Raw genomic sequence first — 27,943 nt, 5'->3', positions numbered from 1 at the left:
GCAATGGAGAGTTTTAGCCACACTTGAACAGTTCCTTTACCTCCGGTGGATTGGTGGGAATTTCGGAAGCGGAGCCAGTGTGGAGTCCTCTGTGTATCTCCCCCCCCCCCCTTGTTGCTAATCTGCATGGAGCTCCAAGTGTCCCATTCAAGCCCTTTTAGCTGTTTTTGAGTCTCTCCTCACGTTCCCTTAGGTGCTAGGAAAATCTCAACTTTCGGACTTTGGGGGCTACTTTTTCTTTTTGGCCTGCCTGGCATTGGATTGCTTTTGAATATGTTAAAATGGGGCTGCTAACGCTATTCCTGCCGTTTGGATTTGTCCATTTTCAAGTTTATGGTAAGTTATAGTGTTGTATAACTGTCATTACTTGGACGGAATTTCCTTCCATTTTGACTTGGAAGGGGCTATGGAACCTTGGGTTTTATGGGCCTTAATGGGGGGGGGGCGATACGGCTGTAACAAGCTTTGTCAACTTCATGGAAAATGGAGAAACCGTTAATGACCGAAATAGTTAATGAATGGGGTGGTCAATCTAACCTGTAAAGAAAGGAGGGGAGAATCAACCGTAGCGATGAATTCCTAAAACGTACCAACAGATGTCGATTGCTACTGTTTTTTGCTCCATGCTGAACTTTTTAGATAGAAAATCGACTGATTAAATTGGGGCAGTTGCTCTTTTCATTCAAGTGAATTTGCCACGATGAGTTTCCAAATGCTCCATTTGTAACGCGGTGAATAGAATGCTCTAAATAGTGTGAACTAAATGTACGCCTGCGAGATGTGTTGTGGGGGAAGCTGTAGGGAGTGTGAAAATGGGTCGTGTCTATATGGAAGCTTTCCAGTACAGCAGAATCTCAGCTTCCACCGTTAAAAGGCAATAGGGATTTTGAACAGGTGCTGTAGGTGTCTCTCCTTCTTTGCAGTATTGTAAAGGCAATAGCCTTGTATTTCGGTTGTCTTTTGTTCAGCGTGCATAGCTTGCGTAAAGTAAACTCAGGATCTTATAGTTACTAAATCTAGAAGCATTTTTCAGAGAACGTCATAAGATAATTTGAACAATGCTAACAACAGCACAGTGCTTGTTTTACAATGAATGATATGGAGAGATCAGATTAAATCAACAGTGTATGGCAAGCAGAGCGTAATTTAACAGACACCCCGATGAAAGGATAGACTAAAGTACTTAAAGAAAACAGAATGTGATGTCTGTGCACGCGCGCCTGCATGCCTTAGCCCAGAATCTGTAACATATATAATAGTATTTTTGTTCACAAGTCGGGTATCTGATGCACACACATATTAAATCATCATATGGTCAGGGGAGGCATGAAACAGTAGAGAGTACCAGCTCTTTGGCTATCATCCTAATTTGGAATTTTAGCATACAGGTTTATGTACTGCAGTTAATTCACAAGTCTGGGTTGCTGTCTGTTGTGGCTAGTCTGTGGGATAAAACTTGGTTCCAGCAGGAAGCTGGTGCTTGAAAGCGTTTAACATATCCATATCAAAGAGAGCCCTCTCTTGTAAACACAGAGAGATATTGTATTACCTACAATTACTGCATGCAGTTATGGGCTGCATAAGTACAAATGCTTCCCTCCCCGCCACACCCCCAGCAACACAGGAGGCACTTGAGTACCCCACTGAAAGCTGGGAATATATAATAGTTATTTCATGTGTTGTATGATGCCTCACACGCAGCATTGTGATTCATGTAAAGCACACTGGCAATGTACATAAAACCTGAAAGTACAGGCTACAGATTTGTAGTTATTTGCTGGTTTTTGAAAATTATAGGTAGCTAGAAGGAATACAATTAGAGTACTCAGTGGAAGTGACAGAGTGAATCACAGGAGCCTGGTGTTACAGAATGTAATTAATATACCAGGCTGTTTTGAGATATAAGAAACAAATGCAATTAACCAGCTTGCTGGAAGGACAGGAGCAAGGCATGATTTATTCAGGTTTTCTCCCATGGAGAGAACTTTTTCGCAGTATTTAGCATTCTGATACAAGGTAAAACTGTGAGAACTCATTGGTCTATCCTTGAGAAACATGTTATGGATTTTACAGAAATGTTTCATGAGAAGATATTGGAATGCTATGTTACTATCAGTGGCTGCAGTCCTGCAGGACTGACTATGTCCAGGATTGCAGTATTATCTCCTGTTGTTTTGAAACATGTTCACTAAGACAAAAATACTGATAACTCTCTTTTATTCAGGATTAATGTAAGGATGCATATTATACTCTATTTATACACACCCCTCCCATGAAGAAAGTTGTGCCATAGAATAATGGGATGTCATTAAGGGTAGCTAGAGACATTCTATTTTAGCATTACAGGTCAGGTGGTTTAGATGTACACTTCAAAATGTAAAGTGTTAGCTTTACAAACACATATGAGCTTTACGAACACTATAAGGTGGATGCACTCAGCTTTCCCATTAATATGTAAAATAGTCTTAAATTGCTTTAAATGTTTCTTTATTGTATGTTATGAATAAATATACACTGTATATATCTAAGCAAATTCATTCTTGGATAACCAAAACCGTCAGTTCCCCTCCCCCAAATAAAAATGGGTCGTACCTTTCTCAAAAGCTACAGCTCTGGGCTATCCCCTACCTCACTGGTGGTAATGGAAAGTTCCATCAAGTCGCAGCCAACTCATGGTGCCCCTGTAGGATTTTCAAGGGAAGAGACATTCAGATGTGGTTTTCCATTGTCTGCCTCTGCGTTGCGACCTTGGACTTCCTTGATGATCTCCCATCCAAATACTAACCAGGGTCAACCCTGCTTAAGCTTCTTAGTTCTCATGAGAGCAATGCCTACCTCAGTAGCTCTTCATTTTCAAAATTCTGATTTTTTAAATTTCTGGGCATGGATTTTAGTTGGAGAGAGATAATTAAGATTTTCTGAGATGTAATATCTGTAGTTTCTGTACGTTGTGCTGTTAGTTTTGTTTCAGGGCCTACAGGTAGCATTACTCAATGCTACACTCGGTTGGTTATTTTCCTCAACAAGTTATTTTTTGGTCTATCTTTGCTTTCATAGCACCTCAAAATTACATACTCTATGAAAATCGGATACACTGTGAAGTCTGTGTTCATGTGTGTCTGTATGCATCTATGACAGCTCTGCTTATATCCTCTGCATAGAACTTCGGTACAAATCCTGCTATCATTGTTGGATCCTGTTTGGGAAGTTACAAAAAGCTCCATCTTTTCTTTATGCACTGCTTTATTTGTTAACTTATTCTCTAACTTAAATTTAGATTACTTCTTAGTTTATTTTGTTTAGTTAGCACAATTCAGTGAATTCTGAGGATGCAAAATGGGATGAACAAGCCATGATGATCCTGTGCTGTCTTTCTACCATATATTTGATGAAGCCTTATATACTTTGTAGGGAAGCACAGTAATGTGGGTGTGGTGGTAGAGGATTAAGCAAAGTTTACTCTGTGGAAAAAGGTCTCAGTACTGGAACTCTTACTTTTTGGGCCTAGTTCTCTAACACCTTTGTGAAGAAGATGGAAAATACTTACTTGAGCAAGTCCTCTCAGAACAAGGACTCTTGTGCTGCAAGAATGTACTGACTATACCTAAAGTTGAACACAGAACATAACAAAAATTTTGGCCTCCAAACTTTCCTCTGTGAAGTCTGAATTACTCTAAATAATAAAATGTTTTAAACTGTTTTAACATGCACTTGTTTGGCCTGAAATAGGTTGTGATCTCCAGATGACAGAAATCAGTTCCCCTAGAGACATTGGCTGCTTTGGAACATAGACTTTACGGCATTATACCTTGCTGAACTCCATCCTCAAATCTCCAGGAGTTTCCCAACCTGGAGCTGGCAACCTTAGGAGCCCACAGAGCATTTCTACATGTGAGCAGAAATGCTAAAAATAAACTTTGCAGGCTGTTTGCTAAAAGTTAAAACTATTGGATCCCAGCCTTGGTTATTGCAAACCCCAAAACAGAGTGTAAGACATTTTTTTGATTGGATCAGTAATGCAATTAAGTACTACAGGTTGCTCTAGGCCTTGTTCTGTTGCTTGCACTAGCAAAACAGTACTAAGTATGTTTTCCTTTTTACTCATGCTTCACTGGAGCCAACCTAGTATGAGATGACGACAAGTCACTGTGAGCAGCTTTCTCCTATTTTCAAACTACTAAGGGTACATTGATGAACAATTTTGTTTCCTGGGATGGGGTCCTGCCTAGGTGAGGTGGTGACCAGGGGTGAATCCTATTATGATACTTGAATTTGGGAAGATATACCTATCTTGAAATAGGGAAGCTCTTTGAATTGAAGGACCTTGTATTCCAACTTCCCCCGATTCCAAGTTCAGTAGTTGTGACAGATACCAAATTTAAGGAAGCAGCATTTTAGGTAGCACCACCAGGGATGGTACCAGGTGGATCATTGTGCTGCACTCATTGCATAAATATTACAAAATATGGTGGCTACAGAGAATTTTTACAGCCCAATTTTACTATTGCTTTCAGTTGGGGGTGAGGAAGCTTTTTCATACAGATGCATTCATGAAGCTCAGTCAGGTTTCTTTGGAAATAGTCCACAGTAAGTGTGTGTACAATTGCAATCATAGAAATATCATTCAATCATGACAACGATATATATGCATTCATTTACTCTGAGAGCACAAAACTCTGATACTTTAGGGCAACACTGCTACTTGGAAGTAAGTCTCATTGAACTTAATGCAATTCACTTTTGAGTAGGCATGGCTGGGATTGGAGTGTAAATGTGAAAGATCGATAGTGTGGAAAGTGAGATTCCACAGAAAGAAAGCTACTACTTTTTAATGAGGTGTTTAAAATAGAGCAGTCAGCTGCCTTTTTAAGAATTAGTATTTTGGTTGTCAAAGGACATACCTGTTAAGATTCAGTTCTGCCTTCAAGTGAGCTGTGTAGCTTAAATAGCACAAGAAAATGAAATTTAAAGACCACAGTATAATGTATTTTATCTCTTTACTGTATAATCAGTTGGTATACAAATATTGACTAGAGAAAAAGAAGAATAGATTCACCATGCTCTGCCCTCTTGGTCTGAAACATGGCCCGTCTATGATAACTTTTTAAAAAGGCTGCTTTCTCTTTGGTTACCACCTGGGTTAACCCAATGTTCCCTCTAGGATGTGGAGTCTTGTGAGCAAAAATTCTGCTTTGTGAGCTACTGGCGTTAAAGTTGTGAGTGAGCGATTTGGCTACTGCATAAATTAGTTTGCTCTGGAGCCATCCTTCCTGAGCGAAGACAAAAATGTGTGAGCCGGAGGCTAAAAAACTGTGAGCTAGCTCACACTAACTCAGCTTAGACTGGGAACACTGGTTACCACTCCTGTAATGATTACCTATAAATACCTGCACTCTGGCTGGCTTCCTATTTAGAAGTCATATTTGTTGCCATTAGCTAGCTTTTTGGACCTAGTTTCTGCATGTTTGTAGGAATCTCTGTTTTGTCCTGTAGGAAGCAGGTAGTGTTCATGTTTGTCAGAAATTAAACATTGAACTTTGAACAAAGATGCCATTACATGTACATGTGAATTAGTATTTGGTGAAGTGCAAATTGCTTGATAGTGTTTGGAAACCATTATTTACAGCTAGAATTTTGTATCCTTTGTTCTTCAATGAAGGAATATATTTGAATTTGTGGGAGAAATTGTTCTTCTGAATAAAGATTGGTCCTTGTGCATGGCTAAAGTTAGATACATTTCCAACGATCTGCTCAAACTTCCATACATATGAAGGATGACAGTTAATTAAAATGAACATTTATCAACATCATTTACTGTTTGTGTGAAATATTATTCATTAAAAATACCCTGCTTTTAAAGCTAGCTCACTTATTGGGGCAAAGAACGACTATCACTATCATGTGTAAGAACCTTCTGACAACGCTACTCTGCTATCTTCCCTATTTCTGTGACTACCTTTTAGCACATTTAGCCAAGCCAATGTGGTAGGGAATGAAAAAATGTTGAATTTGCTGAGTTGTCATTTTCTTCTTCTTTTCCCTCTGCTTCTAACATAGCAAAATGCACTAGACCATGAATGAATCGGGCAGCTTGCATGCCAGGAACAGCAGCAATAGTGAGTGTAAGGTACAAAGGGGAGAGGCTGTGTGAGTGTATTTAGAGATGATGCATCCAGCTGGTATAGGAAAATGTGAACATCCACTTGTAAAGTGAAGCGCTTGTTTGAGCTTATTTTGCTGCAGAAACCCAGGTCAAGAAGTTAATGTGGTAACTTCCCAGCCTGTGACAAAATAAATATTTGTGCTTTACTTCATAAATGATAATGTAGATGTTTTGCGTGAGGAAACCCTTAATAATTTGAGTACTATTTTTTCTGTCTTAAGGTGGAATTTTTTTATTTTTTTAAATCATGTAAGTAGAAACAGCTTATTTAAAATGTATATGTTATTAAGGACCTTTCTGGAGCTGCTTTTAAAATCTTGTTTACCAATGGAGGTTACTAGAAGCTATGTCTCTGAAGCTGTGACAAACATGTTAGCCCTTGTGTTTTCCCTTTGCATCAGGTGCTTAAATAGACTAAACAAAAGGTTCTCTAAGGAATAGTATTGTGACCTAAAGAGTTTCAAACACTGCAGTTGTGTCTCACTCTGAAAAACCTAGACACCACCACAATCAACTTAATTTGTTCTTATTTTCTTAGATAGAGGGGTTTGGGAAGGAAAGGAAAAAGTAAACATTTCAAAAATAGATTCATTATAAAGATCTTACTGTATTTGTTTAGCTGAAACATTAACTTGCCATTCACAAATAGGGTATTTTTTTATAACTGCTGGTTAAATAGAATGCTAGGCGCACAAGTGCTTGGATAGTACTCAGATTATTTTTACAGGAAGGGTACTATGACCTAATAGGCATTACTGAAACTTGGTGAGATGACACAATTGGAATATTAGGATTGAGGGGTATAACATATTTAAAAGAGACAGAAAAATAAGGAAAGGCAGAGGAATTGCATTATATGTAAAGGAGGTATATACTTGTGTGGAAATGTGTGGATCTGAGCATGAAAGTCTGGTTGAGGGTCTCTGGGTAAAAATAAAAGGAATAAGAAATAATATGTCATGGTGGGGGGTCTGCTATAGACCTCCAAGCCAGGCAGAGGATTTGGATGAGACATTCCTACAACACATTACAAAGTTCTCAAAGAGACAGGACATGGTGGTCATGGAAGATTTCAGTTACCCAGATATCTGTTGGAAGCCCAACTCTGCTAAGAATGAAAGGTCCAATAAATTCTGACTTGTCTTGCTCACAACTTCATTTTCCAGAAAGTGGAGAGGGAAACAAGGGGATCTGCTATCTTGGACTTGATACTTACCAACAGGGAAGACCTGTTTGACGAGGTGAAAGTAGTGGGCACCCTGGGTAACAGTGACCATGTAATTTTGGAATTTACAGTCTTGGGGAAGGTAAAAGCTGTACATAGTAAGACATATAAGTTGGACTTCAGGAAAGCAAATTTTGATAAACTTAAAGTTATGCTGGGTAGAATCCCATGGTCAGAAATACTTAAGGAGAAGGGAGCTCAAGAGGGATAAGAGTTTCTTAAACTTGAAATACTGAAGGCACAATCACAAACGATTCCTATGAGAAGGGAAAATGGGAGAAGCCTAAAAAAGCCAAGGTGGCTCCATAAACATTTTTCTAAGGTCTTGAAAAATAAAAAAGACCCATTCAGAAAGTGGAAGAAGGGCCTGATAACCAAGGATGAATACAAACAAATAACCAGTGCTTGTAGAGAGAGAGAGTTAGGAAAGCTAAAGCTCAGTATGAGCTTAGGCTAGCGAGAGATGCTAAAAACAACAAAAAGGGTTCTTTTCTTCGGTTCAAAGTAAGAAAAAGAGCAAGGACATGGTAGGCCCATTGTGGAGACAGGAAAGTGAAATTGTAACAGGTGATGAAGAGAGGGCAGAACTGCTCAATTCCTACTTTTCCTCAGTCTTCTTTTGCAAGGGAAACGGTGCTCAACATGGCCAAAACAGAACACATGATGAGGGAATGGAGTTGCAGCCTTAGGATTGACATAGAAGTAGTACATAAACACCTAGTTTCTTTAAATGAAATGAAGTCTTCGGGGCCAGATGAGCTGCATCCAAGGTTACTAAAAAAAAACTTGTGGATGTGATTTCTGAGCCTCTGTCCATTATTTTTGAGAATTCTTGGAGAACAGGTGATGTATCAGAAGATTGGAAGTGGACAAATGTTGTCCCCATCTTCAAGAAGGGGGAAAAGGAGGATACGGGTAACTACTGACCCATCAGCTTGACATCTATACCTGGGAAAGTTTTAGAACAAATAATCAAACAGTCCTTGAGCATTTAGAAAGGACGGCTGTAATTATTAAGAGCCAGCATGAGTTTCTCAAGAACAAGTCATGTCAGACTAACCTTATCTCTTTTTTTGAGATAAGGTTGATTCCCCTGCTGGATCAGGGGAATGCTGTAGACAAAGTTTATCTTGATTTCAGTAAGGCTTTTGAATCATAGAACCATAGAGTTGGAATGGGCCATACAGACCATCTAGTCCAACCCCCTGCACAATGCAGGACCAGCCTAAAGCATCTCTTGACAAATATTCGTCCAGCCTCTTCTTGAAAGCTGTCAGTGAAGGGGCGCTAACCACATAATATACTTGTTGATAAGGTTCTACATCAGAGGACGGCGGAAAACAGGAGGGCCTGGCGAGATCTTGCCCATGGGGTCGTGAAGAGTCGGACTCGACTGTGCGACTGAGCAACAACTAGGTTACACATAATATAGTTGACAAATTGGAAAAATGTGGTTTGAATCCTATGACTGTTAGGTGGATCTGTAACTGGTTGACAGATCGCACCCAAAGAGTGCTTATGAATGGTTCCTCATCTTTTTGGAGAGGAGTGACGAGTGGAGTGCCTCAAGGCCTGTCCTGGAACCTGTTTTGTTCAACATCTTTATCAATTATTTGGATGAAGGGATAGAGGGAATGCTTATTAAATTTGCAGATGATACTAAATTGGGAGGGGTAGCAAATATGGTAGAAGACAGAGTCAGGATACCAGATCATCTTGACAGGCTGGAAAACTGGGCTAAAAGAAATTTAATGAATTTAATGAATTCCAATGGGGATAAATGTAAAAAGTTCTGCATTTAGGTAGGAAAAATCAAATGCATAATTTTAGGTTGGGGGAGACTTGTCTTGGCAGTAGTATGTGCCAAAAGGATCTAGGGGTCTTAGTAGACCATACACTGAATATGAGTCAGCAGTGTGATGTGCTTGCTAAAAAGGCAAATGTGATTTTGGGCTGTATCAACAGAAGTATAGTGTCCAGATCACAAGATGTAATGGTACCACTTTACTCTGCTCTGTTTAGACCTCACCTAGAGTTTTGGGCACCACAATTTAAGAAGGATATAGACAAGCTAGAACGTGTCCAGAGGATGGCAATGAAGATGGTGAGGGGTCTGGAGACCAAGTCGTATGAAGAAAGGTTGAAGCAGCTGGGTATGTTTAGCCTTGAGAGGAGACGACTGAGAGGTGATATGATAACCATCTTCAAGTACTTGAAGGGCTGTCATATAGAGGATGGTACAGAGTTGTTTTCTGGTGCCCCAGAAGGTTGGACCAGAACCAATGGTTGGAATGAAATCAGAAGAGTTTTTGGCTAAACATTAGGAAGAACTTCCCGACAATTAGAGTGGTTCCTCAGTGGAACAGGCTTCCTCAGGAAGTGGTGGGCTCTCCTTCTTTGGAGGTTTTCAAACAGAGGCTAGATGGGCATCTGACAGCAATGCAGACTCTGTGAACTTAGGCAGATCATGAGAGGGAGGGCAGGAAGGGTTGCCTCAGTGCTTAGTTCTTGTGGCCCTTTTTTGCACGCCCAGGGAAATGCTGATTGCTACTTTGGGGTCAGGAAGCAATCCTGGAGGGTTTTTTTTGTCGTATTCTGGGCGTGGAACAGCGGTCACAGTGGGTGTGGAGGGGGAGGTATTTGTGAATTTCCTGCATTGTGCAGGGGGTTGGACTAGATGACCCTGGAGGTCCCTTCCAACTCTATGATTATATGATTCTTCCAGTTTTACATTTTCTGGCTAGCACTGAAAGTATTGGAATGTTAGCAGAGGATAGCTCTGTGCACATGATTTCGGGGCAGTTCAGAAATCCATTTTGCAGAGCGGCACCTCATTTACCCCCCCCCACTATTTCCTCTTTCTCTTTTCCAGACAGCCCCATCTTCTCTCCCCTTTCCATTCTTTACTTCTGTCCTTCCCATTCACCAACCAACCTTCCGTTAATATGTCGCCGCCAAAGTCTTCAGTTTTATTTATTAACTTTATTTATATCTCACTTTTACTCCAATGGGGACCCAAAGCAGATTACATCATTTTGCTCTTCTCCATGTCATCCTCACACCGGTCGTTTGAGATAGATTCAGCTGAAACAGAGTGACAGCCCCAAGTTCTGTCAAGCTCCTGTGACAGAGTGGGAATTTGAGTTTGGATCTCACTTATCCTAGTTTGACACTCTGACCATTGCACCAAACTGGCTCACATGTTTCCCTCTTTCTGGAATGCTCTTCCTGGGAAAAGTGTGGCGAAGGTACAAAAATTGTGTGGTAGTAAGTTGATCACGTGAGTTGTGTAATGTCCATGACTGAGTCTGGCCAAGTCTCTCAAGTTTTTGGGTGGCTACTGCTGGGCCCAGACAGGTTGTGTGGCATTTGTTGCTTAGCAGCAAATCTCCAGGTGGTTGCTTGCAAGCCTGCCCCAGTGAGTCCTTCCAAAAGGGCAGGGGGATGGGAGCAGCAGTGCACTGGGAGGCTGAGAAAACCTTGCAGTTGGCCTTGCCACACCCCCTTTGCTGACAGAAAGCAAGGTTTGTAGGCTGGCAATAGTGTTGTGGTTGCCTTTTAACCCCACACAATAGCCACTGAGATCAAAGTGTGTGCTAATTTCTTAAAGCCACAGTGCTGCTTCTATTGTTTGGTTTTTTTTACTCCCACAATGTATTTAAACAAGTTTCACATTTCTCAGCAAACATAAACATAGAAAAATATGTCCTGTATGTTCATGGCCCTAATTTGTGGTTTTAAAGATCTCAGTCTTGGGCCATGTTGAGAATTAAATATAGTGATAACTGTTACACTCATAATAAGATGAACACACATGTAATATTAGGTAGAAAATATTCAGCTTCTCTCTGTCAGATGTTGACATGTTGATGGCTGCTGCAGGCAGAAAGCATGTGGATGCTTTGATTCTACCTCCAGCACAATATAGAATACTTTTGAGATTTAATGCAAGGCAAATCACACCATGTTAATGTGTACTGTTATTTCACTTTAACCATTCTGTTATTTTCTAATGAGAGAGGTATTTATGAAGAACAGTGTTTATAAAGAGGAAGCAGGGCTGCATTCTACAGTAATTCAAAATACACCCCCAGTATACAGTAGTACAGAATACACCAAAATACAACGTGGAACTAAAGTATGGTGATTCTAGGCTTCTGTCTTGATAAAATAATAATACTTCACATTTGAATGGCCTTTTCAAGCACTTAAAGTGCTTCAATACATTTTGTTGTAATAATCACAATATCTTTGTAGGTACTGTCGTTACCCATATGTGACAGTGGCTTATCTGAGTCTACCTACTGACTTCATGTCAGAGGTAAGACTTGATTTGGAGCTTCCTGATTTGGAACTGAGTCCCTAGGCTACCATGCTACACCAGAAAGTACAATAAGCTGGATAAAAGAAGCTCATTTGTGTTAAGGACCTACCTCAAAATTCACACACATTTTAACATCATGATTAACAATACAATAAGTACATGTGCCCTAGGTCTGTATTCATTGTCCATCTACATATTCTTTTCAACCAAAGCTTTATTTGACTGGAAATACAGAATTGCAGATTTAACCCTTCTGTTTGTGCCAGTATTAAGCAGCAATGCTTATTTATGCAAAAAGAAGTAGTTTACCTTATACTACAGTTTCAGTTAAAACAGTTAATCACATTTATGTAGCTTCTATGTGTGGCAGTGTGTACTAAATGAGACTTTCAGTAAAATGTTTGTAAGTGTACATAAGATAAGTCATAGAATAAATGACTAGCAGCAAGATGTGGGTGCAGTAACTATTGTCCATGCTACTATTAATTTGTCATTGAATACAGGAGTTACTAAGTGGAAGAAATTAACCTTTTAAAACTAAAATATTTTGTTACATGCATCAGCTAGCATCTAGTGTACTAAAAGCAGGTGTTTATGGAGAGTACCAGAGCTACCTATCTACTGCTGTGAAAGTGTCAAGAGTCAAGAACCAGTTATGAGATGTAGTTTACCGATACATCTGCCCTGTAATCTTGGATCTTCAAACTATGATTCTGTCTAGTTTTTGGAAGTTCTTATCTTTTAAAATCCAGTATGCCTTTATTGTGTGCTGGAAAACTGGAGTGCTTAGTACAAGTTATATCAAAGGGAAGAGATATAGATGCAGTGGAAGAAAAACTGCCCCCAGATTTGTGATATTTATGACTGTATCAAATGTTGTGGTATCTTACTTGGATTATTTTTGAATTATATTTATGTTTTTCCCACTCTTCAGATTGGAAGAACTGCACACTTACATTCGCAGTTGAACTCTGTTCCTCAGATAGGGTTGCCAGGTCTTCCCTGGCACTAGCAGGGGATGGGGGGTACGGTTGCCAGATCCAGCCTGGGAAACTCCTGGGAATTTGGGGGTGGACCTCAGTGGGGTACAATGCCATAGAGTCCACCCTCCAAAGCATCCATTTTCTCCAGGGGAATTGAGATCTGTAGCCTAGAGATGAGTTTTAATTCTGGGGGATCCCCAAGTCTCACCTGGAGGCTGGCATCCCTATCCTCAGACCCCGTGTGGACGTTCATCCAAGATTGTTCTCCTGTGCATCAGTGAGCCTGAACAGAGAAGAAACCATGGTATCAGTTGAGCTCACATAAGGGGAGTTGTATATGGGTATAAATTTGTAACTGTTTTTTCCCTCCATGAGGCTCTGGATCAGTGTACAAGTACCTGATAAAAACTGGGGGAAAGGCTGAAGTTCTGTATTAAAAAGAATTCATATTGGTTTATAGGAAAGCCAATTTGTTGAAGAGCCATTGTGGTATAGTGGTTGGGGTGTTGCCAGGGACACGTGGATTCAAAATCCTGCTGTGCTGTCTACCTCACTGGCTGACCTTAATCCAGTAACTGTTTCTCAGCCTAACCTACCTCACAAAGTTGGAGGACCCCAGAAGTCAGGAGGAGACTATATAAACTGCTCTAAACTCACTGGAGAAAGGACAGGATTAAAATAAATATGATTGGATAATAATATACATCACTTCCATTGTTCATACTGCTTCACATGCACTATCGCTGTAATCCTTGTAAAAACCTTGTAAGGTAGGCCAATATTATTGTGCCCAGATTTCAGATGAGGAAGGCTGAGGCTGACCTAATTTGCCTAATCTATTTCCATGGCAGAAACCAAATTTAAACTGGGTATTCCCCAGATTATAGCTCATTTCCTTAGCCTCTGCGCTCTTACTAATGGTTAGTTGTGAGGATAAAGATGTTGCAGAGGAATCTGACATGCAATAATAAAATGGAGAAAATGCAGTGTGCTATAATTTCAGTTTCTCCACTCCTGGTACACCTATGATACCCTCTAATTGTCCTACATTTTCTAATAACAATTTGTGTCTGTTCATCTGAAAATTTGAGCTATAAATTTATCTGCTTTTGTCTTAATAAGTAGCAAAGTATGACTGGTGTGAAATGAGATTAGACTTTTTAAAAATTGAAGGCCAACATACCTATGGGACTGCCTCTTCTGGTATGCCTCCCGGAGAGCATTACGCTCAGGAGATCAACACCTACAGGAAGTCCCTGGCACAAATGGCGTCCGGCTGTCCTCAACCAGACCCAGGGCCTTCTCAGACCTGGCTCCGACTTGGTGGAACTCTTTGCCTACTAACATCAAGGCCTTGTGGGATTTGTTGCAGTTCCGCAGCGCCTGTAAGGCAGGGATGTTCCACGAAGCATTTGGTTGAGGACAGCAATGGTTTTTAACAATGGTTTTAATAGCAACCAGCCTATTAGCTGCTTTCTCTCCTCCTCCCTCCATGTTAATGTAAATTGGGGGTTAGAAATTTTGCACTGTGGTGCCACATAGATATTAGGTTTTATGGCTTGGTATTTTAGACCTAGGAGCTGTGGTGGCTCAGTGGTTAAGATGCTGAACTGCAGGCTGGACGGTCAGTAGTTCAGCAGTTCCGAGTGCCGCATGACGGAGTGAGCTCCCATCTCTGGTTCAAGCTCCTGCCAACCTAGCAGTTTGAAAGCAAAAAACTGCAAGTAGATAAATAGGTACCGCTTTGGTGGGAAGGTAATGGGGTTCTGTGCGCCTCGGCATTTAGTTATGCCGGCCACATGACCATGGAAATGTCTGCGGACAGTGCTGGCTCTTCGGCTTGGAAACGGAGATGAGCACCGCAACCCTAGAGTCAGATTCTACTAGCTTTCAAGCAAGGGAAGCCTTTACCTATTTTAGACCAACTGTTTTATGGTGCTTTAATGTATTTTCATATGAATTTGTTGTACACCATTATGAGTCTGCTCATGGGGAGGGTGGTATAGAAGCTTAATGAAATAAATAGAATCCGTGGAAGGGAAAATCCAAGTGTCTTAGATTCTGTTTCCAAACAGTCTGTGTACAGTCTTCTCTCCACATCAAGTCTCAGCTGACATGGCAAACCCATTCAGACGTGGTTTGCCGTTGTCTGCCTCTGCATAGCAACCCTGGTATTCCTTGAAGGTCTTGCATCGAAATACTAACCCCAGCTGACCCTGCTTAGCTTCTGAGATCTGACAAGATTGGGCTATCCTGGGCTATCCAGGTCAGGGCATGTACAGTCTTGCTAACTTTAAAGCACTGCCTTTGAAATCTCTTGTGTGTGCCTATATGCATCACTGGAAATATTTGGGCTAAAAGCTTTGAACATAACAATGAGAGTGGTCAAAGTACTGATTTGATGAAAAATGTGGTTGAAACTATAGTCAGTGTGAACATTGACTGAAGTTATTTGATGTATATGGAAGGCCATTTGACAATCCATTTTTAGGATCAAATGTAAGAGAACATGTGTCTGGCTTTGTATGACCCCCAAATTCCTCTGTTCCTCTTTTAGCAGACAACATGCCTTTTTCCCTCAATGATATTGGTTGCTAGGAGAAGTGCAGTGGTCTGGCCTCTTCTTATCCTGCAGTAAAACCAAAGAGCATATTGAGTTGGAGAGAGAAATAGCACAGTATGAGCCATGAATCATGAGTTGTCTCTAATATGTCCATTTTGTTCACCCTTTTTCTTCCCCAAACTTTTGTTTTTACTGATAGTGCTCCTTTTCAACATTCTCTATGCAAGCCATTCAATGGAAGGAGGGAAAAAAACATGCTGTTGACAGTCCACTCAGAGAAACAAAAAATGTGTTGAGAGGTATTCACCGGTTGCATTAGTGACAATGTATGACTAAAAGAATAGCTTTAGTCAACTGCTTTTAAAACAGAGTGATTAATACCGTCTGTTTTTACCAAGGGGAAAGAATAAGTAGGAAAGGCCTTCGTACTGGTTCTGCAGTGTTCCGCCTAAATTCTGGTTGTAAATAATAGCACTTCCAGTTGTTTGAAATTGAAGTGGGAAAGACATTAGCATTCTTTGAACTGTTTTCCTTCTTTTTCTAAACTACTTCATGCCAGCCCTTTTTTCATATAACTGAAAATGAGAATATTTCAGCCTCTTTTCTCCATCTAAAAACTCATTCGAACATTTTTTAAAAATCCTATTTTCATGGTCAAACCATGCCCCCACCCCCAAATTTATATTCTAACAACAGATTCAAAGTGGAAAACAAAGTTTACGTTCATATAGTAAAATACAAGTTAAAGGGAACATTAACCATGTATACCACAGTGAGTTGTCTGAAAAAACCAAGGGAACAGGCTCTCCAGGGCTTGGGCCTTTAATCCACAGGGATGATACTATATAAAGAAGGCCCTTGCTGAACCTCAAATGGCAGGGATATTCACAGTATTATTTCATATAGCTGAAAAGATTGTTCCTGCCTGCAGATACTTCCTGGGAATCATACAGTAGCATCAGGTGTAGGAAGACTCCCCAGTTGTGAACCTGAACCTTCAGATGGAGTATGCATCATCCTGAAGCCTGTCTTCATTCCTAGATCAATCAACTTGTTCTTTATTGTCAACAGCAATTCTCTTGTCTGGATTGAGTTTAAGCATATTGACCCATATCCAGCCAAGTCAACTAGAGATGTGAAATTTCCAGAAATTTTGAAACTGTGTATATGTGGGGGAGGAAGTGGGATTTTATTGGAGGAAAACTTCTTGTTGTCAAATTATTCACATTTAAGTAGTGGATCCTTGAAAATTTAGTACATATATATAGACACATGATATTACTCCTTGATTGTCAGGTGGTATGTGTGGACAGGAACATTGTTTTCAGTTATATGAAGTAATGTGTTACCCAGGATAACTGAAATATGGTTTATAACCAAAAATATTACATGATTTAATACATACCTGGGGAAAATTGAAAATACTAATGTACATGTTTGTCGAAGTGTATCCTGTCATGTATTCTCCTATGCTAGAAAGTCCCTTGTCATATAAGACTCAGCAATGGCTACCTCAGAAATGCACTGTCTTATTAGAATATTGTGACAATTTCTTGCTGTTTTTCATCATTTTAGTAAGACATATAGAACCATTATATAGCACAATTCAAATTTATTCAAATGCATAGGACAATTTGAAGTGTTGGTTACCCTTAAGGTCCTAAACGACTTGGAGCCAGGGTACATGAAGGACCATCTCCTCCCAATACTACCCAACCTGCCAGTTAATATATGCATCTCTGTGCCCCTGCCTTCAGAAGTAAGAAGAGGAGAGAAGAGATTGGATTTATACCCCACCCTTCACTTGGAGTCTCAGAGTGGCTTACAAACTCCTTTTCCTTCCCCTCCCCACAACAGACACCCTGTGAGGTGGGTGGGGCTGAGAGAACTCTGACACAAACTGCTCTTTTTCAAGGACAGCTGTGCCAGAGCTTGTGACTGACCCAAGGTCACATCAGCAGGTACAAGTGGAGGAGTGGGGAATCAAACCCAGTTCTCCCAGATTAGAGTCCGCACACGTAACCATTACACCAAACTGGCTCTCCAAGGTGGGTGGTGAGTAGACCTGACATTCTCTGTGGTGTAACCTCGCCTTTGGAGTGCCCTCCCTCTTGAGGCTTGCCTGCCAATTACTTTACTTTCTTTCAGGATGTAGGCTAAAACACTTCTTTTTAGCCAAAATTTTAACTAATGATTTTACATTCTCAGCTTTTTAATGGTATATTTTTGTTTCTGGATAGTTTTGGTGCTTATGTCTAGTATCTTCTTGCTTCTTTTCTTTAAAAACGGCTTCTTGGTTTTTTTATACTGTGTGTTTTGTTTGTAAGCCACCTTCAGCACCTCTGAAGAGGCAGCATAGAAATGTTATAAATAAATAATTGCCCAACTAGATTAATTTTGAGTATTCAACAATATGGAATGCTGTTATTTTGTGTGATGGAAAAATAGTTTCAATATTCCTAGGGTCCTTTGCAGCAAACCCTAAAGGGAACTGTTTGTAGTACCAATGGCAATCCTGCACAGATTGCAACAGTTGTTCTTTATAAATGTTAAGCAGCAGAGGAGGGGGGTAGGATGGCACCAGGATGAGCAAATTTTCAATAAACATTGGCTGTAGCTTAGTCACAGAACATCTCCTAGGCATGCAGAAGGTCCAAGGTTCAGTCCCTGTCATCTCAAGTGAAAAGGATCAGGTAGTAGATTATATGAAATACCTCTTCCTGATAGAGCTGCTGCCATTCAGGGTAGATAATACTGATCTTGCTAGCATTGTGATCTGACTCATTTATGTGCTCCTTGCTGCGTCTTGTAAATACTATTTTTAAAATACTGTCCGGAATCTTCAGTCAGTGCAAAAAATTTGGATGTTTTATGGTATTATGTGAGTGTAATGTAATATTGGTAGAGTTGCCAACTATGGTTTGAGAAATTCATGGAGATTTGGGGGTGGATCCTGGGGAGACCAAGGTTTGGGAGGGGTTAGGACTTCAGTGGGGTGTAATGCCATGGAGTCCACCCTTCCAAGGCCACTATTTGCTCCAGCAGAACTGATCTCTGTAGTCTGGAGATCAGTTGTAATTCTGAGAGACTGTCAGGCTTCACCTGGAGGTTAGCAGCCCTAGTTGCTGGTCACATATTATGGCTGTACTAAAACAGCTACATTTCCCACTACTGTTTCTGGTTTTATCCTTTAAAACTAGTTTGTCAAAGGCAGCGACTTTTCCCAGATCAGCTTCCCTGAACATAAAGATTTTGGCAACCTGCTTATCTCTGACATTCTTCCTTGTCTAAACTTGGAAAGATGACTTGGAATTATTCTTGGAAATCCCTCTTTAGGGAAGTCCACTAGTTTCTCATTTCTGTTCTATCAAGGTTATATAGGATTATTATGTTGCTGCTGCTATATATGTTGTTTTATTTGTGTTTGTTATAGTCTTGATAGCTACACTGAAAGCTATAATGCTAAAGGTAGATATAAATATGAAAATCAATTAAAATAATGTATTTGATCTGTTATGTGAAAACAGCACATGAGCTCCTGTAGTGGTGGTATGAATTCTTTTAGACAATAACATGATAAGGAAAGGAACTATAGGTCAATGTATCTGGACAATGAGAAAATTTAGGTTGTGAAAACTTGACGTTGTTGCCCATTTTGCTAGGAATTCATGAGGGCTGTTTTCCAATTAATGAGATGTTCATGGGAATGATGAAAGTTGTAGCATTACAATGTATGTAGCATTACAATGATATAGGCATTTTGAGCTGAAGCACTGTTACTTCAGCATGCTGTAATACCACATGGTAGTGTCAGTTATGCTCAAGTAATACTTCATGTGAATGTGACATTGGAAAGGCAAACATTATTGTTATACCAAAGTGACTGAGTATATCCATGCTCTCTAAGCATAGAGTTTTGTAATTCATGGTGGTATCTCTTTGTGGAAAAAGCTGAGTTAGAAATTTTTTTAAATGTTCCAGTAAGCAACGATGAAGCTTTAAAATACAAAACCCACAATGTTTTAAAAAATACATTCAACATTGCTCAGAGATGTAATAGTTCTGCTCTCTTTCAGAAACTACCCAGTTCAGCAAAAATGCAATTACTGAGTTAATCATGTTGTTTTTTTGAAGTACAGCAGTAGAATGTTCCAGAGATGGGAATATTGTTATTCATTTTTGTAACTGGGTATCCTTCAGTCATCCTGTGTTTGTGCCTGTATCAAATACTCAAAATAATGTCAATATCTCATCTAAGCACTACTTTCCCTTAGGAAAAGACATAAAGATAATATTTCCCATGTTGCTGTAAGACAAGTTTCCGCCTTTTATGAAAATGATGCAGATGGTTCAGAAAGACAAAGAACAAGTAATTTGTTAAGTATGTTTGGTTTTTTAGGTTGGTGGGATGAATTTAATAAAAGTGCAGCAAGTCTGAACATATGCCTTCTTGGAACACAATACTGGGTAAAATATCTTGTGCAAAACAAATGATGGTGCTCAATGCAGTAGATGACTATATGCATGTACCAGTTGTTTTTGTTAGGCATATCATAGGGTAGACAAGAAACAGTGCATGGACACACAGTCTACTGCTATGTTTGTTCAGATATATGAGCTAAATTTGTTCAGCTATATGAGCTGAAGTCTCTTAGAAAACGAGTGATGCTTCCAACTGAGTAGAGAATGGACTGGGTTGAATTAAATTTAATTGCTACAATTTGCTGTTTTTTTCTAATAATTTAAAGTATTTTAAGAATGTGAATGTTACCAGAGTTAAATGAATAAAGGTTTTTCTTTCACCCTTTTCAGAGCACATATGGTGATAGAAGGCAACATATGTACAAGCAGAGCAGGAGTTAACACTAGGCAGTTCCCAATTGCTGCTGTCTCCTGTCTCTGTTCCATAGGGCAGCAGGGGAAAAAATGGGGAGAGTGAAATGGCATCTGTTGATGCTGCACTGTCATTTCTGGTTTTTACCATCTTGTTTTGAGCGAATCCTAGAGTGTCCTGTGATGTGGTGATATCACTTGTGGTTATGCAGACACAAGTAATGTTTCAGTGATATACTGGATGCCGCAGTGTCTTTTCAGTACTGTACTAGGTAAAGCATCTAATTGAGGGTGTTGTAACTTATAAGGTGCGTTCTCTTAAACATATGCTTTGTGTGTGTCCAGTTGGTTGGTCTTGTTGGGAGGAAGTAAGTACTCATATCTATTTTGTATTAGAAGATTCATTGGTTTTCGAGGACGCTAAACTATTTGCCTGTCTCCTGGAGGCTAATTGATGGTTAAAGAAGATGGACCCTCTGTGCCCCTTCTGTTGCTTAAAGACTTATGTTACAGCACTGGAGAGACAAATGTCCACCTCCCGTAACCCAGTGGATCGAACACCTTACAATTTTATCTGTATGCTATATATTCAAATACTGATAACAACTGCACATGGACATATTTTTAAATATTTGGAAACTATTTATAGAGGCTTACCTGTAGACTTGCCTCCATTGTTGTTATATTTTGTTACATTTTTTTGTTCTGTTTGGAGTTCTAAAAATACAAATTATTTTTTTTTAAAGAAGTAATGTTGCAGCATTGACAGGCACTATTTGAATAAATCCCAGTCTCCCCAGTCTCCTAGGGGTTGTCAGACCTCGGTTGGGAACCTTACTTAATACATAGACCTTATTCATTTTCTATGTAATTGCTAGGATGTAGCAGGGTCTCTGCGTGCATATAAAGTGTACAGCTATACACCCAGTAGCCCAGGATACCCTGATCTTGACAGATCTTGGAAGCTTAACAGGCTCAGCTTGGTTAGTACTTGGATGGTAGATGAGAGTTGCTGTGCAGAGGCGGGCAATGGTAAACCACCTCTGAACATCTGTTGCCTTGAAAACCTGATGGGATTTGCCATAGGTGGGTGGAATTTGATGGCTAAAATAAAATAAAATGACCCAATCTCCATGTTTGGGGGGGCATGATAGAGGTTTATACATTATGCATGGGATGAAGTAAGTTTTTCTTCATTAATACTAAAACTTGAGGGCACCTAATGAAGTTGATGGCTATTAGGTACGCGCTTCTTTACTACTGGAGGTAGTGATGGCCATGAGCATAGAAGGCTTTACAGATTCATGTAAGATAGGTCCATCAGTTGATACCAGCCATGGTTAGTAAGGGAAATCTCTATATTCACAGGACATAAATCTCTGAAATGCAGTGCTAGGATGCAACACCAAGGGAAGGCCTTGGCTGCTGTGCTTCATTTGTTGGCCCTCCAAGGCAAGTGATTAGTCACTGTATGAAACAGGATGTTGGACCAGATGGACTGCTTGTGTGATCCAGGGACTTTTCTTATGTTCTTACATAGCTCACAAATGCATGAGGACAGATCAAGATGGGAACCTGTGTTTGTCTGTCTGTAGCAGGATAAAAGAGCAAGAGTCCAGTAGCACCTTAAAGACTAACAAAATTTGTGGCAGAGTATGAGCCACAATTCTGAAGAAGTGAGCAGTGACTCACAAAAGCTCATATCCTGCCACAAATTTTGTTAGTCTTGAAGATGCTACTGGACTCTTCTTGCTAGGGTTGCCAGGTCTGGGCTGGAAAATGCCTGAAGACTTTGGGGGTGGATCTGGGAGATGGCGGGGTTTGGGGAGGGGAGGAGCCTCAGCATGGTACAGTGCCATAGCATCCACACTTCAGGGGAGCTGATCTCTGCCAGCTGGAGATCCGTTGTAAAAGCAGGAGATCTCCAGGCCCCACCTGGAGGCTGGCAACCCTACCTCTTGTTCGTTTCTACTAAAATACATGAGGTCTTGGCATCAGCAAAAAGCACACTGAGGGAGAAGGATTTTGTCCTGGGTTATTATGTAAAAAGGGTGGCGGTTTGGAAAAGGGTGTAACAGATGCAGGGACCAGGTAAGCACCCAAAAGAGGCAATTAATGAGCCCAAAGAGTAAAATAGTAGGCATTTCCAGAAAGAGGGGTGTCATGGTCAGGTGGGGTGTCACCTGACGCTTCCACCACTCTGGATTTAGGTTCCCTTGAGAAGGCCCAGAGCACCCTCCCAGGCCTTTAGACCTCCCTTTTGGCCGAATAATAGGCGTGAGGACCAGGCAGAGTGAAACTAGGAAAAGGTGCAGAATAATAACAGCAAGTGGGTGAAAAGAAAAGAAATCAAATGCCCTAACGCGTGTAAATGTATACTGTCCGTAGCTCGCTATTCCAAGTGACACTAGACTACTCACCCTTCCCTCAGGATGAGGGTTTCTTCCTGCAGCAGCCTTCCTTCTGGCTCTGCCCTCTGGAAGAAAAAACAACTTCTGCTCTGGCACCAGCCCTTTTGTTCCCCCAGCCCTCTTCTTCCCTATTGGTCAATTTTGGCTCCAAAACCTCTCAGGGGCTTCTGGGAGTTGTAGCCCAGCCTCACCTACTGCTAGCCAAGCTCCCTGGGCCTAGTAGGCCTCTGGTGGCACAGCCCAGATCATGACAAGGGGTTTTAAAGTGAAACCTTGGGAAAAGTGGAGATCAGAGAGGAGGTGAACATGGGATCCTGGATCACAAAACTAAACTTGGTTTCAGCAACAGAGTCAGTTGTTGCAAAAGACCTACTTATTAGATTTGGGAGTCCTTTGTCAATGCTCTTTTGGGGCAAATATTTTCTGTTCCATGGTTTTCTAGAGGCTGTCTGTTCATCCATCCAGGTCCTGCTTACTCCAGTTAATCTCTGCCTTGTTTTTTCCTGGCCAGAGATGAGTTTTGCACTAAAAGCAAGTAAAGAGGGAGGAAAGTAGGTTTTAAGCACCACAATTAAAGTCTTGGGGAAGGAATGGAGGCAATGTGAATAACATTTTACTGTGAGCAGTCTGAGTGTCGATGCCTGTGCATTTCCTTCGATTCTGGTCTGTTTAATATGGTTCATGCTACAACAAGTTTGTATACCATGCAAGCAATAGCAGGAGAAATCTCTTGCATAGTATGTAAACTCAGTTTAAGGATGAACTGTGTATGCTGAGCCTGGATAGGTGTGGAAGCAACTGCTGAGGCAGCTGCATCTATATCATTAAAGATACACAGTAAATAGTGTTTTTTCAGCGAGATCTTTAGCGTGTTTCCTTAAAAGCAAATTCCCCTGAGCTCAATAGCACTTAATCCTAGTGCCATAGGGATTTTAAAATATTTTATTATATGGTATTTTATTTGGCTTAGCATAGCATACATGGTTTCCTTCATCACAAAGCCATATGAAGGAGCTCATCTTTTATTATAGGCTAAGAGATAATGACTTGCCCAGTGAGCAGGGTTACCATTGTCAACCTCAAAGTGGGGCCTGGAGTTCTCCCCAAAACTAGCAGAGATAATCTCCTCTGGATGCAATGGCAGCTTTGGAGGACAGGTCTTATGGCATCACATCCTGATGAGCTCCCTTCCCAAACTCCACTTTCCCCAGGCACTGCCCCCAAATCACCAGGAAGTTCCCAAGCTGCAGTTGGCAACCCAAGGAATGAGCTTTATGGCAGAGTGAGGACTTGAAACCATGCCTTTTCATTCCGGCAGTTTGACAAGCACACTTGCCATCAGTTGCATCCTACATATTGGAAATGAAATGTGATTTTTATAAAGTGGTTTAGGAAGAATTTAAAACATTTTATATAACAAACAGACCTGTTATGGATTAGGATAGCTACAAACTAATAGGTGGGAAAGAAGAAGGCATCCCAGGACCTTCTGGCACAGAACTGCCTAGTGTTTTCCGTTTCTGGAGTGCTCAGAATTACTTTGAAGTTATAGTAAAACAATCTTTGAAAAGATCTAGTCTTGTGCCAATCTTACCCATTTCTTTTATTCAAGCATCCTTATCCTTGAGCAGTTTTGTCAGTGAGCCCGTACATCTCTGTAAGTTTTTTTTTAGAATCTGATAAGACCAGTTATTATTAAACTATTTGTAAGCAGGTAGCCCTGGCCTGGATAGCCCAGGCTAGCCTCAGATCTGATCAAATCTCAGAAACTAAGCAGGGTTGGCCATGGCTAATATTTGGATGGGAGACCTGCAAGGGATACCAGGGTCGTGACATGGAGGCAGGCAATGGCAAACCACCTCTGAACGTCCCTTGCCTTGAAAACCCTACTGGGTTGTCATAAGTCAGCCGTGACTTGATGGCACTTCCCATGACCAAACTAGTAGCTGATGCCTGTCTTGAGGCATTGTAGTCAGTTGTTGTTGTCCATACTATTGATTGTTTTGTTGTTTCAGTGATAGTCTGTTTTATTGTACTGCATAAAATAATGTTAGTAAACAGCTGTGACCTCTAGCAAACAGTATAAAATGTTGCTTTAAAGTCTGTGATGGTTAAAGAAGCCCCCCCCCCACACACACATGGAAGAAAGATTTAGTAATGCAGAAGAGAGCGCAAGAGAGATTTGTGTTTATAATAAAACACATGGGGAGATGATTGGATTAAACACACTGCCCTTTCACCTTAAAGGGCATAGTTCAAATTAAGCTTTAGGCCCTAAGTAAATTGAGATGAATGAGTTTAGGTTTGTCCTTGGTGTAAAATAGTCTATATTGCAGAAATCTTTATACATCTGTTTTTGCAAGCTTGGTATAATTGGCATTCTCTTAGGACTGAGTTGGCATTGAGACTATTGGTTATTCCTGAGGAAGATGCTTCTTTCAGATCAGGGTGAAGGTCATTGGCAGGCCTGTGAACAAAATCTTGTTTTGTCTGAATTAATGATCCACTATGCCATATTAGATATGATGGTTCTAAAACTGCCTGGTTCTATTGCTGCCTAAAGCAAGTTATGTCATCTCTGAAGTTCATTAGTTTTTTACTATTCCTTTAAATAATAACATGGATGATTGAGTTTCTACATAGAACGTTTGAGCTACACTTTGAATGCTAAAGTTCAAACAATCATGAATATTTGAAAAAAAGTAATTTGTCAATTTTTAAAAGTAATGATTTTTAACACTTCAGTGATGACGTTTGACTTCTGTGAGAACTTAGAGGAAAGGACTACAGTTTAGTACAGAATGTATTAGCATTTATTTAGTACTACAGTGAACATTGAGGTAATGTTGGTGTATGGTCCCAGGAGACACTTTGGATCTCAGTATTGCTTCCTTGCTTATCACTTCCTCAAAGAGCAGAGTAATTTATGTCTTTCTGTCCTGCTGGCAAGAGATTACTTTCCTTGTTAGCTGGTTAAGAGTTAGAATAAAGATCTTTACATTATGTATCTGTTGAAACAGGATGAGTTTATTCTTAGGACTGGCTCCTTTTCCTGCCATGTTGGAGCTGACACGTCTAGTCTCTCAAGAGTATTTGAAGTCTGCTTCTCCTGTTTGAATATGTTGGCATAATATGCTGTCACACTTGTACATATCACAGTCCAGGAAAGCTATACAGGTGGATAAGCATAGTCGTGTGAAATAGCAAGTATATGAGTTGGCATCTTCTTCCTTTGGATAGGAAGTACTTTCTGCTTATTCCAGCCATTTTTGCACAAGACCTTGCTTTTGTGGCCAATGTAGTAGATTAATGAGGGTGTAGGCTGGATACGTAGATCCTTCCACCTATAAACATTTTTGAACAACTATATTTAAAAGCAATATCTTAGTTGAGTATGCTTCTCAGAACATTTTATGTGCATATTGTGTATTTTGGAAGGTTGAAGGAGAAGTTGGATTTGTAGCTAGTTTTAGTACAGTTGTGCAATCTGGAATTTATTCATATTGGTTCTTCAGGGCAAGCTTTTAGGGGATGCGGACTGCTGTAGGAAGGAAGAAAATTTGCTCTGGAAACTCGCTCTGTACTCAGAAGGACTGGATCTAATTTATAGTCTTCAGGTTCTGCTTTGTACTCCTAGAGAACACTGTCTTATTGTATTATTCATTTTTGTAATGCTCAATACTCAGATTTGATGCAAGAATATAAAATATGGAACTGATGTTTCAATAATTAAGGAGAGGGACACACCCACCTTTCAATTTAATTGTGTAGGATCTCATTATTGATTCATTCCTGTGTATTCCTAACTGTTATGAATATGAAATAATAAACACTGATGCATTAGAGCTACCTTATAGTTACAAGGATTGACAGTTGGAATGTGATCGTTCTTATTTATGTTGTCTTCTCACATCTCATTTATCAAAGTCTTTGGCATTTAATGCACGCACGTGCACACACACACAATCAGGCCATTCCAGTGTCCCTGCCACCCACCTAAAAGTAGGTTGGTTGTGGTATGCTAGAGCATGATGCTTTTGACTTGATGCCTGTGTGCAGTTGCAACCAGCCCCTATACAAGAAGAGAGCAGATACATGCAGCAGTTCCCATTAGCTTTACTGAACTGATATGCCAGCAAACTATTTTGGCCAAACTATATTAAAGATGAACAAGCTTTATTATGTGTGTGGATGCAGTTTGACACCAGCACATTTCATCTACCACAAAGCTATAAATCCATCAATGATTTTTGGTAATGTTTGATATGGACAACTGCATTCTTTTATGAGTCACATTTCAAGTAAATCATCTAGTTTTTGAATTGCTGGAACTGCTTGCTAAATTTAATTTCATTGTAATTATTCATAGGTAGACAGATGTAATAAAATATATCCCATACTGGCAGCTACTGTATCATCTGTAGACCATATTGGCAAGCTTGGGGGGAATGGAAGCTGTGCTAAGCCTTAAGTAGCTAAAAGGGATTAATTTTACACAGAGGAGTTACTAATGAAGACATCATAGTTAAGATTTTAAAAACCCTGAAGGATAAGAAACTGCTGCTTATGATGAAGTTATGAGACAGTTGCCATCAGTTTTTTTTTACCAGAGTGACTCTTTAAAAATCTTTGTTTAGAAGTGTTGATTGGTTGTTACTTAGGAACTAGTACTTTAGTTTCACAGGTGTCTGTGGTTTTGGGCCAAGTCAAATCAGTGAGGCATGTTTTGCAAAAAACTTTGCAGCTCATGCATTGTGTGCTCCTTTGGATGATCATTCTGTGAATCTCAGAGGGGGCTGAAAGTGGCTTCATATTCCCCTGTTTGAATAGTGTTCTCCCCAGCAAACCCCCCCCCCCCAAAAAAAAGGAGTGGCAGCTTTCCTCTCCAGTATCTTTTAGGTGATGATAGATGTTTTCAGAAATAAGCCTCATTGAAACCCAGTTGACTGCTGAATGAGCCCTGGCTTTCTTTTAGAATCACCGTCGTCTTCTATCTCTGCAGCGCTGCTGTCACATAGCAGTAACATTAGATGTCAGCCAGTGTCAATGAGAGCAAATGAAGCAGATGAAAATGAATGTAAATGGGAAAGATGGCAACAGTTTATTATCAGCTGATCAGAGTTACAAATAGGCATGCAGGAAAATGTGGAGAGCTTTTTGGCCTCCTGAAACACTTCCTTTTATATCATAAGTGTTTAATATCAAAACTTCAATTCAGCCTTATTATGTATGAACTAAATTACAACCGTATATGTGTTCTTAGAATGTAGATTCAGGTGGGTACCCGTGTTGGTCTGAAGCAGCAGAACAAAGTTTGAGTCCAGTGGCACCTTTAAGACCAACAAAATTTTATTCAAGATATAATCTTTCGTGTGCATGCACACTTCTTCAGATACAGTGAAACAAGACGTCTTCAACCATTACATAAATGTAGGGGGGGT

General features: G+C 40.2%; 1 protein-coding gene across 1 annotated transcript in view; it reads left to right on the top strand.

The window, feature by feature from the left end:
- The first annotated feature begins 281 nt into the window (after positions 1-281).
- ROBO2 (roundabout guidance receptor 2) overlaps positions 282-27,943 on the top strand; it is a 714,921-nt gene continuing 687,259 nt past the window's right edge. The window contains exon 1 of the mRNA XM_015406679.1: positions 282-336. Coding sequence (XP_015262165.1) covers positions 282-336 — 55 coding nt within the window. The remainder of the gene's footprint in view (positions 337-27,943) is intronic.

Source organism: Gekko japonicus, unplaced genomic scaffold, assembly GCF_001447785.1.
Source record: "Gekko japonicus isolate JY-2015 unplaced genomic scaffold, Gekko_japonicus_V1.1 scaffold195, whole genome shotgun sequence".
Classification (NCBI taxonomy): Eukaryota; Metazoa; Chordata; class Lepidosauria; order Squamata; family Gekkonidae; genus Gekko; species Gekko japonicus.
Note: the sequence above shows the minus strand (reverse complement) of the source record. Positions and strands in the feature narration are given on the sequence as shown.